The sequence below is a fragment of the Halyomorpha halys genome, unplaced genomic scaffold (assembly GCF_000696795.3).
Source record: "Halyomorpha halys isolate HHAL.00 unplaced genomic scaffold, Hhal_1.1 Scaffold36.1, whole genome shotgun sequence".
Lineage (NCBI taxonomy): Eukaryota > Metazoa > Arthropoda > Insecta > Hemiptera > Pentatomidae > Halyomorpha > Halyomorpha halys.
Window position 1 is genome coordinate 299,793 of NW_027108624.1, and position 21,709 is coordinate 321,501.

The 21,709-nt window shown below is 29.0% G+C and overlaps 1 protein-coding gene across 1 annotated transcript in view; it reads right to left on the reverse strand.

Moving 5' to 3' along the window:
• LOC106686942 (uncharacterized) overlaps positions 1-16,835 on the reverse strand; it is a gene marked incomplete at its 5' end in the record, with an annotated part of 68,947 nt that extends 52,112 nt beyond the window's left edge. Inside the window, 3 exon segments of the mRNA XM_014430556.3 lie at positions 13,835-13,886; positions 13,949-14,040; positions 16,822-16,835. Coding sequence (XP_014286042.1) covers positions 13,835-13,864 — 30 coding nt within the window.
• Positions 16,836-21,709: the final 4,874 nt, after the last annotated feature.

A 21,709-nucleotide genomic window follows, 5' to 3' on the forward strand; every position in this document is an offset into this window, starting at 1 on the left:
TATATATTACTTTTTGTAATATTTTAATTTTTCATTTTAGGTTAATATGCTTTCATATAAGTAGTACGATTATAATATATGTGAGGCCGTTGTAGTTGAGTTGAAGTGACACGTAAGCCTCCTCATGTCTGCAGCCAAACTGATTGGCTTTCGACCTAGGTTGTATGACTTTTATTTATGAATGGATACTCAATCCTCCCACTCTGGTTAACATAGGTTATTTGTATGGGTTATAAGATAACCCACCCGTATACCAGAAACGGCCGGATAGTCGCTAAAAAAAATTAGTATACCATATTCAACGTACAATTCTTTTTTTTTTTTTTTAAATACTTTTTATCTATTGATAGATATTACAATCTGCCACACAGTTGTGGGCAATAGGTAATAGTGATGAATGATCACATTCATACTAAAATAAAATAAAATAAATAAATAAATGAAAAAAATATCTCTCTTAAAATATATACAAACAGAAGGATAAACAAAATGAACATAATCAAACTATGTGTATGAAAAAAATTAATAAAGAAAATAAATAATTATAAAAATAAAATAATCTCTAGTTTACACTCTTATATACAATATTTACACAATCGACTTGAGGATCCCTGAGCCCACGTGTGAGGGGTAGAGCAGAGCTCAAAAGATCCCAGCGCATCCCTCTCGCCGAGTACACATCTATACCGGGAAATATAAAAAGATGCCTAAGTTATTTGCTTTAAATTTTCCTGGCGGCTCATTCAGTTAAAAATATGTAATAAACATCAATTAAAAGAAAAAATCTATTTTAAAAAAGAACAAGAAGAAAAAAAATCTAAATAGATTTAAACAATAGAGGATTACATAAAAAAAAAAAAAAAAAAAAAGGCTCATGAATTTCCACTCCCAGTTACCTACAATTAGAGGAACTGTGACCTACAACTTGAGAAACCCAACCACAACCCGAAGACTGAAACCCAGGATGCTGCAGGATATCCTGTTTTCTATATTTATCAGTTCTATTATTGTTGCTCTAAAATTTTATTTTATTTTAATTTTTTTTCTCTTCATCTTTTTCTTAAATTATTTCCTTTTTTTGCCCATTAAAAGTCAATTATTTATTTTATTAAATCCGTAAATGTCACTGTTTTTGTTATTAACTTTACTTTTATTAAGAATTATTATTTTAATCTATTTATATAATCTTAATTTTTTTTTATTTATAGCTTTGTATATAGTTAGGTGTGTCTTATATGTGAGATTATACCCCCTCCCCTCATTAATCAATTGTCAAAAATAAAAATATAACTCTTACATTAACCATGTAAGGTCCACCAGGCTGATCTGGTATTAAATAAAATAGATTTAAAATAAATCAACAGAGATTCATTAAGAGGCGGATGAATTTTAAAAACCAACACGAGGGGAACAGCTGATCGAGTAAACATAGTTATCTAGTCAATTTCATCTTGAACATAACTCCCATCAAGTTAGAGTGTTTTTTCTCTTAAAATTATAATTAAAATCTCATCGATCCCATTTCACTTTTCAACCAGAACTAACTACATATTTTATTCTTGTCGTATTCAGAAAAAGAAAAATGTAGTAGAAAATTGACATTGTATTACATGAATTGCTCTTTTAAAACCAGCAGCTTCTTTTTTTTTTTACTTTGAAAAACCTGAAGATAAGACGGAAAAACAAATTTATAATTTTAATTGATGAGTTCTTGATTTTTCACATGAAACTTATTTTTCGTTGGATTATGACAACTAATAGTATAAGAGAGAGAAAAAAATTGATTGAAAAAATTCCATTTGATGAGTCTGCCAATTATAGTTAGAGGGAATAAAAAATGGCGCCTGATCAAACCGTTAGGAGAAAAAAATTACTGTTAAAAAAAAAAGTTGTACATAAAAGAGATTATAAAAAAATATATATATAAATCTGTACCACTACAAAATATGAAGGGTTAGGGATGCAGTAATTTGTAAGCACTGTTACAGGACAAACGGTTGTACAAGGAGGTGATTTGGTCAAAATCACGCTCAACTGCCAGATTTTTACCCAATTAAGGGTACTCACTTCATGAGGCTGGGTGGGCTCCCGAACACACAGGGATGACTCGCTACAGTGAAACAGAAAATAACTATCTGCCATACCCGTATTCGAAAACGGGTCCTTGGATTAAGTAGCATAGTACCTTACGATTGAGCTACCCACTCCCATATAAATTCTTAATTATTTAATTTTTTTAAAAATAAACATATATAAAGAAATGAAATGTACTTAGAGATAATAAATGTAGAAGTATAGAATATTATTAGAGATAATAAAGAGATAGAAAATACACATAGTCGAAGAGTACATAAGTGATTTACTAAAGGTTATAAAATAAATAAACAATCATTATAATTCAATGGATATAAATAAAAGGTGAAATTATGAGAAAATTAGATAAATAATGTTTGATAAAAAGGGCAAATTAAGGAATCTCTTTAAACACTTTACTAATTTTTAACAATTTTTTTTTACATTTCTTTCGAACCGCTCTGCAGAGCAAAAACAAGGTACAGAAACTAAAAACATTGTAAACAGAGTCTGAGATAACATAAAATACAAATCTAACTATGGTAGAATGTAAAAATATGTAAAAATGAGAAAAGTAAATTAAAGACTAAATATAAATGAGATACACAAAGATATGTATAAATTTAATGATAAATATAAGTAAAATCACATTTACCCTTCGACGTAAACCCATGACCTCTCCCCCTACAATATCCTTTAATAATACCCCACTTATTCCTGTCGACCAGATTCGTTACTTAGGACTACATCTCGACAAACGGCTGACATAGAATACTCATACAAGACTAAACAGACAAGAAACTGCTCGTAGATTCCGACTATTGCAACATTTACAAGACAAACGGTCTAAATTGCCAATCCATTACAAAAGACTGATCTACATTACTATTATAGGGCCTATCTGGACATACAGAGTTGAGCTTTGGGGCTCCACTAAACCATCAAATTCCTCCAGAATCCAATCCTTACAGTCCAAAATCCATCGTAAAATCCTTAATGCTCCTTACTTTGTCACAAATCAAGTCATCCATCAGGACCTCAATATTCCTTATGTTGCCGATTTGGCCAGAACCAGATACCGTTCCTTCCATAATAAACTTCTCAACCACCAAAATCCACTTGTTTCTAACCTGGCTTCTCCTTCATTACCTAATAATCCTCCTAGGCGTCTGAAAAGAAGATGGCCTCAAGATCTTCTTCTCTAGAAATGTTATTGGAGTTCTATCAGTGGGTAGATTCTCCACATGTTTTTATCATGTTACTATGTCACCTACAGCAAATTTACTTGTTGTATATATGTTATACAGTTGTAAATATCAATAAATAAATTATTAAAAAAAAATGAATGAGCAGATGGAATAATAACAAATAGAATCATTGATATAAGAAAAATCTAAACATATGCAATAAAAACAAGGAAAATGTATCAAAGGGGTAAGTGAGAAAAAGAAAGAAAACATCAAGGCAATAACCTTATGTCCCTTGATTCTTAGTGCCTTGATTTATTCTCATTTTTCTACTAAATTTACTTTCTCATGTTCATAATTTTCCAAATTTTGTTTTTATTTTTCTTATATCTATTATTATATTAATTATTTTGTTATACTCTGTTTACAATGTTTTTAGTTTTTGTTTATTTTTTTTAGCCCTGATGAAGTAAGGCCTTGACTCATATAAAATAGTTTTTGCATTATTTTAGTTCCTTTTTGACCGTGACCGGACCATATTCCTTTCATTAATAAAAAATTAATTAAGAAGTATGATAACATCAAAATAAAAGTTGAGCAGATTATCGCTGATTTCGATAGATAATAGTGTACTTAAAAATATAGACTTAAAAAAAGTAATTCAGAATTTTTCAAATAAAAAGTTCAGAAAATTATTTCCAGTAAAAGTCTGTCGCCTTCCAAGTATTAAATAAATAACGATATAAATCACTGTATTAAACCTATTGACTCCTTTTGAACAGATCCGCTAGCTTGGACTACATTTGGACAAACGACTAACCTAGAATTCTCACATCCTCAACTGCAGGTCAATTTCGACTATTACAGCACTACTAGAAAAACGGTCCAAACTTCCAATTCATTACAAAAGACTGATATACATGACAATTATAAGGCCTATCTGGACATGCGGCGTTGAGCTTTGGGGCTCCACTAAAACTTCGAATCCCTATCGTATCCAATCCTTACAATCCAAAATGCTTCGTAAAATCCTAAATGCTCCCTACTTTGTCACAAAAAAAATCATCCACAAAGACCTTAATTTTCCATTTGTAACCGATCTAGCCCGAATCAGATATTCCTTCTAATCACCAACTCCCTAACCACTCAAACCTATTAGTTTCTAATAGTTGCTCCCTCTTTTATTCTGGACAATCCTCTGAGGCGTCTGAAAAGAAGATGGCCTTGAGACCTTATATTGTAAAAATGTTTTTAGAGTGCTACCAATGGGTAGTTTCTCTACATGGCAGTACCATATCATTATGATTTCCTCAAATTTACTTGATGTATTTTATGTACAGTTGTAAACAATAAACATATTTAAAAAAAAAAAAATCAGTCTATTGTCATCAACAACATTATGTTACAATACATTATTAAAAGTACTCAACAAAAAAAACATTATTGTAGTAAAATTATAAATAAAAAAAAAAAAAAATGAAACGCATAAGTATCCTTTCAAAAGTGAATGTTATCGAAAAAAAAACATATTCCATAAAGACATTAGCATGCTTTCAAAATACCCATTCCACAATAATAATGGCGGAGTGACTAAGTAACACACATCAAAATTCAAATACCTTCCACCGCATCATTACCAAATTGAATTTGAAATTCAATGTTATTCAGTACGCTGTGTTGATTTACATTTTGTAGCTTGGGGCTCCATTTTAACAAACGAATGTCAAACTCGACCTCACAGTATACCTAAGATACGAAATACCATTCTTATTTTTGCAATTCCATTTTGGATTCTCTTTCCGTTCTACTTCCTTAGTCTTTATAAAGCGATCCGTGTTGAAAGTTAGTGGATGGGTATCTGATGCTGCCAAATGCGTCTATAACCATACTCCAGAACCGTTAGGTGATTTAGAAGTTAAGTATCACAAGTTTCGTAAATACTGCTTTGCCTTAAACTTAAGATTAGCTAGAAAAGGGAAAAAAACCTAAAAACGTAATTAATCTATAAAGAAGATCTACTGTAGTACCATTAATTAATAGTAAAAAAAAATTTTGTTTTTGTTACATTTTTCTGTTCTGTATATTTTTATTCTTTGGAAAAACGGTGCTCTGTAATACATTATCTTTTTTTTCAATAATACCGTAAAATTAGGTAAGATTAAGCCAGGTGAAGTAATCATATAGTGCAAGAGCCCAAGAGGAGAAAAAGGGAGTTACTTCATGTAAGCCCTAATGGACACATTTATGTTCTATAGTTCTGGAGATACAGCTTTTTAAAAAGCAATATTTCATAAAAATGTTGCATGGGACGTACTGAAAGATCAGTAGTCAGTGAATTTATTTTGAGAAATCTATATCTCAAAAACCATTTGACGTACAGATGTCAATTAGCACTCAAATTAAAGCTAGTCTAATGAGCTATAACGTAGTTTATGGCGTTTATTTTCGTAGGAGTAGTAGTTTTCATGATATTTGTTAAAATAAATTGATTTATAGTTGTTCGGACAAATTTTCATTTGCCAAATTTATATTCATAGGCGAATATCATAAAACCACCCCTACGAAGGTAAGTGTCATATACTACTTTATAGTAAGTTAAATTTCCTTTATTTTGAGTGTTGCCAGACATATGTGCGTCTTAAGGGTCTAGAGGTATATTTATTCAAAAATCCAACATTTTATACGAACAACTAGAATTTAACAATTTGTGAATTTATTTTCTCAAATATCATAAAACTACTAATCCTACAAGGATGAACATTAACCATTTTATAGTAAATTGCACTAGCTTTAATTTGAGTGCAGACAGACATCTGTACGTCGAATGGTTCCTGAGATGTTTTTTCATAAATCACATATTGTCCGAACAACTATAAATTAATTCATTTTAGAAAATATCATGAAAACTACTATTCCTAAGAAATGACGTCATCAACTAGTTTATAGTACATTAAACTAGCTTTTATTTGAGTGTTGATAGACAACTATACGTCACAAAGTTCCTGAGATATAGATTTCTCAAAATAAATTCACTAATTACTAATCTTTTATGAAATATTGCTTTTTAAAAACTATATCTGGAGAACCATTGAACGTAAATAGCTCTATTACAGTTTAGCAGGCTTACAGTTTAGTAAATTTACTCTACTTTAAATGATGCTCTCTTAGATTTTCTATAGCTGTTGGTAGTTGCAAAGATATAGAGCTTCGAATGAAATTTTTTTTTTTAACGTTTTGAAACAGCCACCATTTTTTTATTCCTCCTACCTATACTTGGCATACCCATCAATTTTGACTAGTAATTATACATATTTTTCATTAGAGCAATCTAAAAATAATTGGGGTAAAATAACTGCCTTTTTTTTCTTCTTGGGCTTTTGCACTGATAGGCCAACACGGAATTAAGCAACTTAGTCCCATTTACCTCGAGATATATGATACATGTCAACAAGTGTTATCACACTCCGCTGATAAAATCTTTGTGACTCTGGCCAATGTTCTTAATTATTCATGGTTTTATCATTTCTTTGCAGCTTGTGAAAGATGTTTGTCCACATACTTTGAAGAATTAGTTTTATATACTGATAAGTAATTCATTTTTCACCTACTATTAGTATACTTTCATTACTGCACTTTTTTTTATTGTCATGCTATCATACTTAAATTAAAGTCTGATTAGTACAAGAGCCGGGATGAAAAAAGGCAGTTATTTCACCCCAATTTTGTATTACTTTAATAAAAAATATGTATAATTACTAGTCAGAACTGATGAGACTGCCAAGTATAGGTAGGGGGAATGAAAAATAGCGGCTGTTTCAAAATCTTAAAAAACATTAATTTCTCTTTCGGAGTTCTAAATCTTAAAAACTACCAACACTAGAAAATCTAAAAAAAACATTATTTAAAGAAGAATAAATTTATTGAAATATGAGCCATAAAAGAGCTATTTACATCCAATATTCGAAAAATGAGGAATGCAGAACCTAGTCCGGCTGATTCACGGCCCATTTTGGTGAAATATTAATTAAATATAAAACATTTAGCCCACTTTGTGTTTGTATTTGATTAATAGATTACTTATAAAGTGAAAATTATGAGCTTACATCTAAATAAAAATTTATTATTATGCCAACTGTTTATCTGTACTGAAACCAAATAAAAATGAAAATGAAAAAATGTTTTTATTCTTGGACAAATGTCCACTAAGAATAAATACATGGATTAAGCTTAATTGTCTGGATTACATTTAGAAAGTTTCAGTATGCAGGTTAAAATTACATAATAACCTTATGCTATATTATAATTTATAATAGTAATCAGTAATGGCTATATATATTGTTCATATTGATGCGGAGGTATGGTTGTGTAGTAAGTGAAGGAATAGATGTTTAAAGGAAAGAATGGATGAGGATTGGCGAATAGAGATGGGAAGAGAATTCCAGAAGGAGGTTTGCTGAAGTAGGCGGTTCTATGGAAGGCCATATATAAATCAATCGGTTGAGATCTGGTGTTTAATAAATGGATAAATGATCGTAGAGAGAGGAGATCAAGGAAATAGGAAGGTTATTTTGTTTTTAATTTTAAGGACTTGGAATATGAAAACACCATGGAGGTATTGCCTTCGGGAGGTTGGATAGAACCACTTCAACTCGGTATTCCAACGGGAAGATAATTCTTACGAAGCAATTCATGAATCTCTTCAGTCTAAACTCTACTGATAATTTTTTTGTACGATAAATTAACGAATTGGTTGTTAATAAGATTGTAAGGTTTTCTAATTTTCTACACTAATAATAATAAATTCCGACTATTATTCATGATCATAATAATAATTTAATTTAGTTTCAACAAATTATTAAATATATTTTAACTAAGTATACGAATAATTGTTTTACCCACTGTACCTACCTTACATGCCCAATAATGCTGTCAGTATTTTTATCATTCCAATAATACTGTCAGTATTTTTATAACCTCAATAATACTGTCAGTATTTTTATCAGTTCAATAATACTATCAGTGATATTGACCGGTTAAGTACCACTTGAGAATTTGCTACCGTGCCTAATTGAAAACCGACTAATACAAATTATGTTGCACAGTAATAACGGAAGTTCGTATTTTTATTACGAAGAGCGTAATTAAACTTCACTTATAAGCATATATTCATAATTCTAAATGCATAAATATCTAATTTTAACATGTAAAGTTTTTTTTTTTAATAAATACCTTTGTAATCATATTGTATCTTAAATTCAATTTTATTTTAAAAAATGTCTATGTTATTTACAATTCTTGCGAAAATACACATTGCAATTTTTTATTTAAAACTTTCTGTTCTATGTCTTATTTCTCATAAAAATCGAAACTACGAACGATTCATGATTTTGTCTTGTAGTGTTAGTTCCCCAAAATATTTCCTCTTTTCGTATTCTATTCTAATTCAATAAAATACGTTTTGTGGTGGTTTTTCATGATGCATATAGTGAAAATTAGTAAAGATAAAGAATCGAGTAGTAATTTCTATTGAATTAACAATTGTTTGATGTTAATAAATTTCATTAATATTATTTATTTTTTTTAAATTTATAATCTTAAATACTTTCTTGAGACTGGTTAATGTTTTTTTAAATAAATAATTAAAATTGTATCCATTATAGTCTCAAAACGTTTTATTTTCTTTATAAGTCCGACGTTTCGGCCAATTTGGCCATCCTCAGGTACAATCTTAATACAATTTTTGAACTAAATAATTTTTTATAATGATTATTATTGCTAACGATTGGAACTGTTTATTTTTTCAAATAAAAAAAATTAAACGTACTTCAGAGGAAGATTTTAAAAAAAATTCTCATTTAAACACTGTTAGACCATATCAATGAGCTTAAGACCTATCTCATATTGAAGACAATGTAATTGCATATTTACATGCGAGTATAATCAAAATTATTAGAGCCGTATTAGAGAAAATCGAAAAAATTTGAATAAATCGATAGTATAAAGTTGCATTTCAGGTATGTTGATTTTATAGAAAAAGTTTCTATCAGATCACAGGAATATAACCGCCTGAAATGTGTAATTTTGAATTAGCTTTTCACACGCAGGCACACGGATCAAATTGTAAGACTTGTTTTGACCCAGAGAACCTCAAAACTTATAATTCCGCCACAACTCAAATTCGAAATTTTTAAATACCACAATACTTTTGCTATATATATTTCATACATAGTTAATTTTTTGTTTAATCATTTATTTATTGTTATTTACAACTGTATAACATATATACAAGTAAATTTGCTGTAGGTGAGATTGTGACATGATACAAACATGTGGAGAATCTACCCATTGATAGAACTCCAATAACATTTCTAGAGGAGAAGATCCTGAGGCTATCTTCTTTTCAGATGCTTAGGAGGATTATTAGGTAATGAAGGAGAAGCCAGGTTAGAAACAAGTGGATTTGGGTGGTTGGGAAGTTTTCCATGGAAGGAATGGTATCTGGTTTTGGCCAAATAGCCAACATATGGGACATTGAGATCATGATGGATGATTTGATTTCTGACAAAGTAAGGAACATTAAGGATTTTCCGAAGGATTTTGGAGTGTAAGGATTGGATTCGGGAGGAATTTAATGGTTTAGTGGACCCCCAAAGCTCAACTCCATATGTCCAGTTAGGCCTTATAATAGTCATGTAGATCAGTATTTTGTAATGGATTAGCAATTTAGACCGTTTGTCTAGTAAATGTTGTAATAGTCGAAATCGACGAGCAGTTCCCTGTCTTTTCAGTCCTAAGTAACAGATCTGTTCGACAGGAATAAGTGGGGTATTATTAAAGGATACTTTAGGGCAAGAGGTCATTGGTTTACGACGAAGGATAAAAATGATTTGGTGGGATTTATTGGAATTAATTTTAATCCTCCAATTTTTGCACCATTCTTCGAGGGTGATGATGTGGGATTGGAGGGTTTGGGATACAATGTAAGGATCATTGTTCACTGACAATAGACATGTATCATCGGCATACGTGGTGAGGATAGTGTTAGGATGGGTTGGGATGTCAGCTGTGAAAACTGTATAAAGGACAGGACCAAGGATACTACCCTGAGGTACACCAGCAGACTGACGGAATAGAGATGAATAAGCGCCGTTGTAATTTACTTGAAATAATCTGTCGGAAAGATAAGAACGGATAATAAGGAAGTATGTAGGGGTAGGAATTTACGGATCTTGTATAGCTTAGTTAAATTATTTTTTTTTATTTTAAAAATTTTAAATTATAGTTTAATTTAATTATTTAATTTTTTTTTTACTCAAGAAATCCTGAAAATTTAAATTATATTAATTTTTTTCTTTATTGTTAGACTTAGATAAATAATGAGAATAATAATGGCCTGTTTACTTATTTCTAAACCCATTGTTATAATTTGTTTAATAAAGGTGGATTATTTGAAGATACATAACAAAGGGACGAGACAATAGACGACCTCGCTTCCTTGAATAGCTCGGCGAGCGAGCGAACAATCGCCCGGACACAGTGGACATTTGTATAAACGGACAACGAATCGCAGCGGGAGTTCCGAATGATATGATTGAAAAGCGTTATTGGTCCTGTCCACTCAAAGATATTGAGTTTTAATCCTTCCTTCAATTGTTACATCAAACACAAACACATGTTTGTAAAGTTAGTTCGCGTCCGAAGTTCTCGTTATATAATACTACAGTCAAAGCAGAAACCAGCTAGCGTTCGTTTACCTTGAATGAAAAAAATCATTTTTTATTTCTTTTTGTAATTTTTATCGATACTAAAAAATATGAATATAACAAAATCTACCTAGGATCAGTAGAGCGAATTTAAGATGAATATTACGAACATTGTCAGTTTCAACAAGTTAAAACTGCAACATTAAATTATTAAAAATATTATTATATTTACTTAGTTTTAACATAATTATTTAATGCTTATCAAAAAAAAATATAATAAATGAAAAATGGTCCGGGTTGGGTAAAAAAACAACTCAAATAGTACAACAATTATTTAATGAGAGCTGTAGCGACGCCGCTACCTACTGGTATATACTATAACTATGCTACTAAAGCCGCCTAAACTGCTACTGCCTGGAATGACGCAACCAGCTAACACGAGAACTACTGCTGACGCCGTACATTAATATTTGTACTATATAACAACATATAACAACTATATAAGATATTGTATTATTCGATTTAATAAAGATTCCAATAGAATCTGCTAATCCATTGAAAACTAACGTATTACACATAGTACCTCTCGATGACGTTTAATAGCTCAGAGACTTAACTAGGCCAAAATTGAAAGACCTCACTGGAATCACGTGCTATATTACATTCTAGTGCTATATTTGAGAAAATATGTATTGTATTTTATTACTCTATCTTTTCTGGATCTCTCCCCCTTCCTATACCTTTTATCCTAACGTAAGGTCCAGCGGCTGGCACCTAGTCCGGACTTACATACTCCTACGTATCTACAGGAATAGTACCCGGTAGAACGAAGTTACCTTCCTGTAAGGCCCGGCGGCTGGTACCCAGTCTGGATTTGCATTCCTCTGTGCCTACAGGAATAGTACCCTTAAGGACGAAGTTACAGTCCTTAGAGGACTTACGACAGACACCGGTAGGACCCATCCTGTCTATTAACCCCCCCCCCACTTTGAAGAGCTAAAACCAAGATATAGAAACTAAAAATATTGTAAACAGAGTATAAGATAACATAAAATACAAAGTTAAATATGGTAGAATGTAAAAATATGTGAAAAAATTATATAAAATGAGCAAAGTAAATTAAATTAAATATAAATAAGGTGTACAAAGGTAATTTATAAATTAAAAAATGAATATTAGATATGGAATGAGCAAGAGGAGTAATAACAAATAGAATAATAGACATAAGAAAAATAGAAACGTAAATAGCAGAACTAAAAGACAGAAAATTAAGGAAATAAGGCATGGTGAAATATGTCAAGTGTAATATTTTTTTTTTCTCATTTTGTCACTCAATAAATATTTCCTCTAGCCTCATTTTCTTAATTTTCCATCATTTAGTTCTATTATTTTTGCTTTTATTAATGTTATATCTATTATTATTTTATACTCAGTTTACAATACTTTTAGTTTTTTTATCTTGTTTTTAGCCCTAATGGAACCCTGGAAAGTGAGGCGAAACTTTGACTCTTATAATATAGTTTTTGTACTATTTCAGTTTATTTTGTTTTATTATTATTATTATTTTTGCCATACGAGAACAATCTTTCTTTTACTAATTTTAGACGACCAATCAACGATCTTCCATTAATAATCCTAAGTTAATTAAATTTTCATATTAAAAGTTTTTCTTAATATGACAATTAATGAAAGAACTACTGTATAATATAGGTGAAATTAATTTTACAACTTATTTAACATACGACATTATCAACACAACGAAGTTGAGAAAATATTACAATACATTTAAAATATATAAACGGTTTAACTGCAAAACGCATTCTCCACTTCAGCAAATTTTATACAAAAACTATAATTAAAAAAAAAAATAGGTCATTAAACTTTTTTTTAAATTTACTGAAGTGTGACTGCTTTAGATCGGTAGCGAACCTTTGGAATTGGATCTAGCTTTTACAATTGAGGATATAAGAAACATTTTTTCTTAACGGTGACTTTCTTATGTAGTTTTGGGGAAAAAACTCCGATGTTTTATAACATGTATTTTTCCCGATGTGCTAACCTAACCATAACAGAGCCCAAAAATAAAAGTACAGTTGAACTATAACACCTAGCGGAACTTCTAAAGTTCGGATTTCGTGAGATCTCGAAAGCCTTTTTTCTTCTGTCCCTTCCCTAGTAAATTACGTAATCGACGACCGTAGTTTTTACTTATATGGAATATATTAGTAAAGGGAAGTATTTTGGTACTGTTCTGTGTATGTATAATCATCTAGCTCAAAAACGAAAAGTCCTACGAAACTAAAATTAGATGTTACAGGCAGTTTTATATCAGGAACCTAGCAGGGGCTTTTTCGATAAAATCGTCCAACCGGAAGTGCTACTTTGATCGAATTGATTTTATACATTTTCGATTATATCTTAAAGGGCTCATTCAATGTACAATTAAATTCTCTTTAATATCAGCTAGGTCGTGTCTTCATTGAAATAATCTGGCAGTTAAAATAGTCAATTTAAAAAAAAAAAAACTTCCTCTAAAGTAACTTTTATTTGAATAAAATAAACACTTATCATTGTTTGAAATAATAAACAATAGATAAACACAAAATATTAGAATAATTTATGAATAACTGAAGGAGAAAAATATAGACATCTAATTCAAAAGAAAATCGAGACCGCCCAATCTTTCCCGATTTTATTACGACTTCTGTTAAAGTTATTCTCGACAGGAACAAAATTCATATTCGTGATTTCCACGAGAAACACTAAAGCTCCAATAACACATTTTTTTACGAAAATAACCGCAATAGAATAAATAAAAATATTTATATGTAATAATGAAGCTATAATAAATACAATAAAATATATCATTACCTGGGCCGATGTGGATAACTGGTGAGCCATTGCAGAACTTCACATGACACAACTGAAAAGAAATGTTAGAATTTCTTATCAAATCTTGTCACAACAACTGATTTCTTTATTTACCTTGGCTTTGTAGGCGTGGCTTCTGATTCAACGTTCTCTTGTTTAAAACTATTTCTGTTACGACCACTCTATATCTCAATGGTCGATATATCCTGTCAATGAGTGTAAACATTAAGTATTTTAGGAAGTGATCATAATTAATCTAAATTATAATTATCAAATCAGTGGTATTTACTATAGATAACATTATCATTCAAAGATGAGATTATTAAAATTAATTGATACAAAAACGTTCAAAAATTATTTTTTGTTCCTTATTATTTTTAACTTAAACTGAGTTTAAGCTCGTCAAATCTCCACATATATAACTGTAAAATAACATAAAAAAGTTTCAATTACTAATTTAATAATCATTTTCAATAAAAAAAATTATAATTTAAAAATAACGTTATATCTTTTCTTTTTCATTGGTGCTGTTTCCCCATTTCCTGTCTAAAAATGTTTTAACAATTGAAACTCTATTTTTATTTAAAGTGATTATTAACATTTTAATGTTATTTAAATAAATAACTTTATCCATTTTAGTCTCAAAACATTTTATTCTCTTAATAGGTCTGACCTTTCGGCCAATTCGGCCATCCTCAAGGACAATCTATTACAAAACAGCTTTTATTACATCTATGATCCTCACCAAGGCAAAATATTTAACTATATTATTTATAATTTATCTTACGAAAGTACAATTTTAGACCTAAATAATTTTTAAAAAAACACAACTTCATGCAGGCTATTCTGCCCTGGTCAATTCAACAATTACCCTATGAAACATTAAAACATTAAGGAATCATATATTTTTTGTTAGTAAGCATATCTTAGATTTTGTTTAATTACCTAATTAGTCAATTTTCACATTAAAATAAAAATAAAAATTCTTTATCAAAGTATATTTTACAAAAATATAGTTATAATAAATAATTTAAATGCTTGAACTGAGTGGAAAGAAGGTTACAAACATAGTGATAAATTTTAACAAATAGGTGACTGAAATACAAATGTTATTCGGATGCTGTAAGAATAAAGAAGTAATAAAAAGGGTATAAATTCCTAAAAGATAAAAACAATAGAGATTTAACAAAAAAACCTTTGGAGCTTAGGTAGTATGATTATAACTTATTATTTATATTTATCATTATATTGTTTTCAAAGCAGTGGGAGATTAAAGAGAGAGGAAGGAAAAAATTCCCTCTCCCAAAATAACCATTATGAAATGTAAAACATGGTTGTATTTAAAATATACCAACCTACCAGTACCTACAAATGTAACTGTGGTTTGGTTATGTTTTTTAACACCATAACAATTGAAAACTCTTGATAAAATTTTTAAATAAAGTATTAAATTCTCTTTGTATATATATTACCAAAAATGTTAGAAAATAAGTAACATTTTATAAAGTATGCTAATACTTTTGATATGTATTGATCTTATAACAATAATCTATATTATTAAGATTTTTCACCATACGTCCCGATATATGACCAAGGTGGGATATCTTTCAAGGAACCTTTCACAGTGCCCCTGGATATATACACACCTGTGTTTATTTGCCACTTGGATCCCGAATCAGAGCTATTGATACTTTAGTGTACGACAGTTTTTTATGAAGAATCAGAAGCCAATTAAGCAGGCACAAACCCTTCCTAGATATGTCAAACTTTCCCACCCCCTCTTGGGCCTAGGAGGCGTTCTGTCACCTATGGCCAATGAGAAATTAGATTCATAAAAGGGTAACGCCTCTAAGTGGAGGTGGGAGAAAAGGGGCAGGACAACTAAACCAGGAAAAAGGGGCCTGGAAGACGAACACACAGAAGTAAGAAGACAGGCTAGAGAAGAGCATGGACTTGGAGAAGTCCTAAGAAGGGCCTTTCAGAAATGGAACTCCACGGCTTAGACGACACTGATGGCTACAACAGCACTCACAGCAAAGACACATCCATGACATGAATCATTCAAAGCAGAAGCTAATAACATATATCAGGTAACAATTCATAATGTAATTCAATATTTTATGGCAAACAAATTATCTGAATCATTTCAATCATTTTAATAACATCATTGTAAATAAAGGCTTATCAATCATTGTAAATAAATACTTGGTTCCTTTATGTAGTTTATTTATTATATACTATAACACAATACTACCCCTTATTATGTTATAAATTAATGGTAGCAACATTTTATAAATATAAAGGTATTTAATTGGTAAACTGATAAACACACAAAAAATCCTTTAGAAAAGAATTCAATTATAATAATATTTTTGCAGGAATCAACATAAATTAATTAATTAACTTATTTTGGATAATTGCCTTCAGTGATTATCTTGGTATCCCGACTAAAGACAGTACATAGCACTTTTTACACTACATGTAAATGTTTTTCAACATTTTGCCTATTAGAAATTCTTGATGAAATCTACTTAAATTCAGTAAATTATTAATTATCAATCAGAATGATTTACGATAAATATTCTTAGACCCTGACTAAACCCACATTGTAAAAAATAAAACTAAATAAGAATAATTTTATTTTCAAATAATTCTATTTTATGTGTATATTTAGATAACATATTTTAATGATGATTTGGCTTTTTTTTTATACTTTGGTCATTTTAAAACTTTTTCACTACAGTCATCTTATTAAAATTCTTTGGTATTATAAATACAACTCTAAGGAAGTATTAGTTACCATTTTGTCTTCTTGGGACATTTTATCTATAATATATTAATTAAAATTACACTTAAAATTCATTCATTAAAAGTGGAGGCCTCTCACTTCCAGTCACTTGAGTTCTCACAGAACAAACATCCAAATAAACAGCAAAGAAAATCATATCAGACTTCTGATACCCACGATAGAAAAAAGTAATACTCACATTGAATTATGATCCTCAAGTAATGCTGTCCATTTCTTAATCCATGTTATTTCTGTTCTAGAGGGAACGGAAAAAAAATTCATTAAAAACATACATTACTTTTTAAAGAACTAATACATTGTATTAAACTAATGCATTGGTTGTTTTTTTCCTTTATTTTGAGAAAAATTTACTTATTATATCATATCTGTCAAACTAATTAGAAAACAAACTTTAATAAATTGCTACCTTATTTTTAAACTCCAGAGATGTCTGTGGGTTGTTAAATTTATTTTTTTGTTTTAAATATTTTTTAACATTTAGTCAATTAAAAATTCTTGTTAAAATTAACTAAAGTATTAAATATCCATTGTATACATATATAAGCCAAATTATTGGAAAAGAAGTAACATTTTTCTGAACATTCTGATACCCTTTACACTAGCTGTAACTTTTTTTTCAACATCATTTCTATTAAAAATTCTTGATAAAATTTACTTAAATTAAGTATTAAATTTCTAAATATAATTGAAAGAGATTCCCTCACTATGGACTGTAATATACCTTGAATACTACTTCCCTCTCCAACAGTTTGAGGATGATATAAAAATTTCATTTTGTTATTAGTCCTGTGTTATAAAATATTGTTCCATTCATTTCCCATCTTTTTCAGTTACAGTTTTTAGGATATCAGTAATTCTATAGAGGTGTCTAATTTTACGCCTAAAGTAAATTTTTTTCAAACTATAAATTTTATTTCATGTTATAATTGATTGTTTACAACTTATAGTAATGCTTCGCGTTTCCTCATATAGTTAATTATTTTCTATGATAATATCGTATGTGGTCATGAGATCACAGCTTGAACAGTAAAGTGTCTATTTGTACGTTTACAATATAACAAATTTTTTTGTTTTACTTTTTTTTTTTTTTAATTCTTTGCAGTTTACATTGATTGAATCAGGAAGATTGATAAATTTAATATCAACTTATAAATACAATAAATTTAAAAATATCTATTAATAAACCCACTTTATATTTCTAATAATAAATATATTTGTATTTAGTTTTGGTTTTTTCAATCCTTAAACACTGACATTTGATATCTAGCTCCTTACATTAGGTATTGGTTTTGCATATTAGCCCACTACTGATTTTGGAAATTTCCGGTATGACTCAATAGCTTCCCCAAATTTAGTATCCAATAGACGGTGATGAAAAGCAGTTGTTTGTTTCAATTCTCTTGAAATATTTCAGTACCATTTAAAAATCATCAGTGTTTGCTAAAATCTATAAGTTTGTTCAAACATAAGTTTCTTATTCAGAATTTTGGCTGAATTGAAAAGAAACTACATTAAATTCCTTCATAAAAAAAAAACTAACCCATCATATTTGTGGTATAAATGTAAGAAGTGGTTTTGCTTAGCGTGTGCTATGCGGAGCATTGTATCTTGCCCTGTTAATTTCTGGTCTTAAATATTTGTTAACATAGAACTAGTTTGTATTGTATATTTGAATTCTGTCTCATGTAAAATTTTATAGTTTTTTAAGAGAAAATTTAAAATGAGATTATTTATTTTAATGTTATTCATTTCTAGGGTTTTATATTGTTGAAGACTGGATATTTATTTTTTTACTGATTATTAAACTGTATAAATAAAAAAGTAGAAACGTTTCCTATATGTTATTATTTGTATTGAACATTTTGCAACCTATGTGGAAAGCACACCGTAGTTTGAACATGGAATGTCCAAGTTACAAGTCCCTGGTGTCCAAGGTTCGAGTTAGAAGTGTAAGGTCAGCCTTAGGTTAAATGAAAGGTTTAAGTAATTCATTTCTGAAAAATTGTAAATTAATACTTTTTTTTATTCCTTAATAGAGAAACTTTATAATATTAAGGCAATTGATGAAAACTAATCTAACTTATTACTTTTTATGACACATTAAGAAACTATCCAAGGTAATGAAATTTCCCCCATCTATTTGTCAATAGTAATTACATTTTCTATTAATCTGAATCAAATAAAGAAAGGTTAAACCTTTCATTATATTTTAAACATATGAAAAATCAAAACTTACTTATATGGTACAGTGCTGAAGTCACAAATCAATCAGGGTCTAAATAGTTTCAAATTAATTCAAACTGTGTCATCTGTCATGGGGTTATCCTCATCAATCCTTCCAGATAAAGGATAAGACAACAAAATCACACACTCACATAATGCTACAAATTATTCTTCCTAAATCCTAAATTAAGATACACTTCAAATTAAAAATGATTGTCACCTCAAAGAAAAAATATATAATTTGTATAATATAATGTACTAACATTAAAAAATACTAAAAATAATTATGACATCCTGACAGTTGCACTCTCCCAAAAAAAACAACAAAGAAAACCGAAAATACCTCTGGTTCCACCTATACTCCTTGTGGTTTTTCTAAGAGTCCTGTTAGAAATTACTTTTCTAGAACTATTAGTATAAATAATTTCCAATGATCAGATCAAGTTTCTGGTTTTTATTAAAAAAAAAAAAAAAAATGAAAACTAGTTTGTTGTTTTTTATATCGATGTGTCATAAGAATAAAAATATTTGTAAAATAAAAAGATAAATAATACTAATTTTCTTTTGATAATTCATTGATCTTTTTGAAAATTTAAAAATACATGATTTAAATAAGAAAGCAGATACAAACATTATTATAAAATTATTTATAATTGGAGTTAACTATTAAAGAACACTAATTTAGAAAGTATGCATTTTAAAAATTAATCAGTATGTTATGCAAAAAACAAAAATACAATTTAATTAAATATAAATAATTAGTTGTACTGCTACAACTAAATTCCACAGGGTTTATTTGTTAAACTTTATTGTATTTATTTTCAGGAAATTAATTTTAACATCTGAAAAACGTTTCAGGCTCTTTTTGTATCCCATTCTTTTAACTTGATTTCTTCTTTGTTTTCTATCCATATACATTTAAACTTTTTTTTTGTTAAATATTTCTTCTCCACCCTAATTATGTATATTATCATTTATTGTTTATTTAATTTTAATATTTTCTACACTGTTTACTTTAAAATAATTTTCAAATGTAACGTAATTAACTGCCATCCTACTCCTCCCAACACAAATGGGTCACTCTGACTTGGACTTCTCTCAAATCAGGTATGAATTCTGTCTCGTTCATTTTCTACCTTTATTCTTGATTTTATTCTTATCCCTCTTTTTCATCTCTTAGTTTGTACTTTCTTTTATATTTCTTCTTTTTATCTGTTATTATTTCCATTTTTATTTATTGTTTATATCCTTTTATGTTTCTTATTTAATTTTATGTTTTATTGTATACCCTTGTAATTTTCCATTTACTTTTTTACTTATGTTAAGTGTTTGTATCTTTTTTAGCCCTGCAACGTAAGGAGAAACGTTGGCTCAATTAAAATAGTTATTATTTGAGTTTTTTTTTACTGTACCCTGACCATATTCCATTTATTATTACACAGGGTCAATCAGCGATCTTCCAGTATTTAAAAATAATATTTGCCTTTTTTAATGCACTTCCCTCATTTTATGTCCACTCACTTCTCCAAATTTTAGTGCACTGAAATTTATGAAACATATGAATTAAAAAAGAAGCTGGTTATTAAAAAAAAAATTATGACTTATATTTTGTAGTGAATATATAAAAATGACTCTTTATCTTTAATGAAAAATGTCCACAAATTAATAATAAGAACTGGTTAATGGGCAAAAGAGCCCAAAATGTTGTTCAGATGTAAAAGGAATAAATAAGTGAAAAATGGGTGAAAATTAATGTCCTGAATATAATATAATATAAATATAATGAAGTTTAACAAATTAATTAATTTTATGAAAATGTAATTATATATATATGAAATATTATTTGAAAAAATTTATTATATGCCTAACATTTAATTTTTACTTTTAAAAAAAGACCAATGTTTATGTTTTCTATTCCTGCCTAAACATATATAAATATAAAAGGTCTTCATTTTTTACATTGAGTATTCAGCATAGTAAAACTAAAATAAATTTAAGAAGTTTACACAAAAAAAGTTTAGTATCAGTATTGCATAATTTTAATGCATTTCTTGATTAATAACTGTGCTACTGTGATTTATCAAGTACCCCACTTCAAATATTGAGTAGCTTTTATAATTTATTTACATACTCGTAAACATTGGTTATACAAACTTTTTGGGGATCAATATCTTTAACTAAATCAAGAAATGCGAAACCAACAATGAGGACTGAGATATTTAGAACACTATGCAAACTTTTATGACCATTAATACAAGATTTTTCATTGACAACGCTGATATCTTTCAGGAAGCAGGCAGGGCAATATAGTAACTCTTAGAAAAACATTTGATGCCCTCCATTCATTGAGTTCAAACTGAGTTATTTTATGAAGTCATTTTTACAAGACTAAAAATAAGTTAACTTTAAGAACACCATTTTGGGAAATAGTAAAAAAACCCATAACAAACTTATTGAAGTATCTATATTCTGAGCCCTTGAACTGAGAAGTGAAAAATCAATTCCTTGTTCAACTATTAAATCAAAAAAATTGAATTTGTAATTTAAATATCTAATTTATTTAATGAGATAGGATCAGGTGGGATGTCCTGTGTACCGGAGTACGTCATTACTAGGAAAATATGACCCAAAGTGGATTTGGACTTTATAATTGAAGAATTAGTGTATGTTCTAGTTAAATTTGTAACTCATTTTAAGGTGAGTACTAATAGATGAATTTATTCGTAACATAGTACGGAATCATTCATCATTTTATTCGTAACATAGTACGGAATCATTCATGATTTTATTCGTAACATAGTACGGAATCATTCATGATTTTATTCGTAACATAGTACGGAATC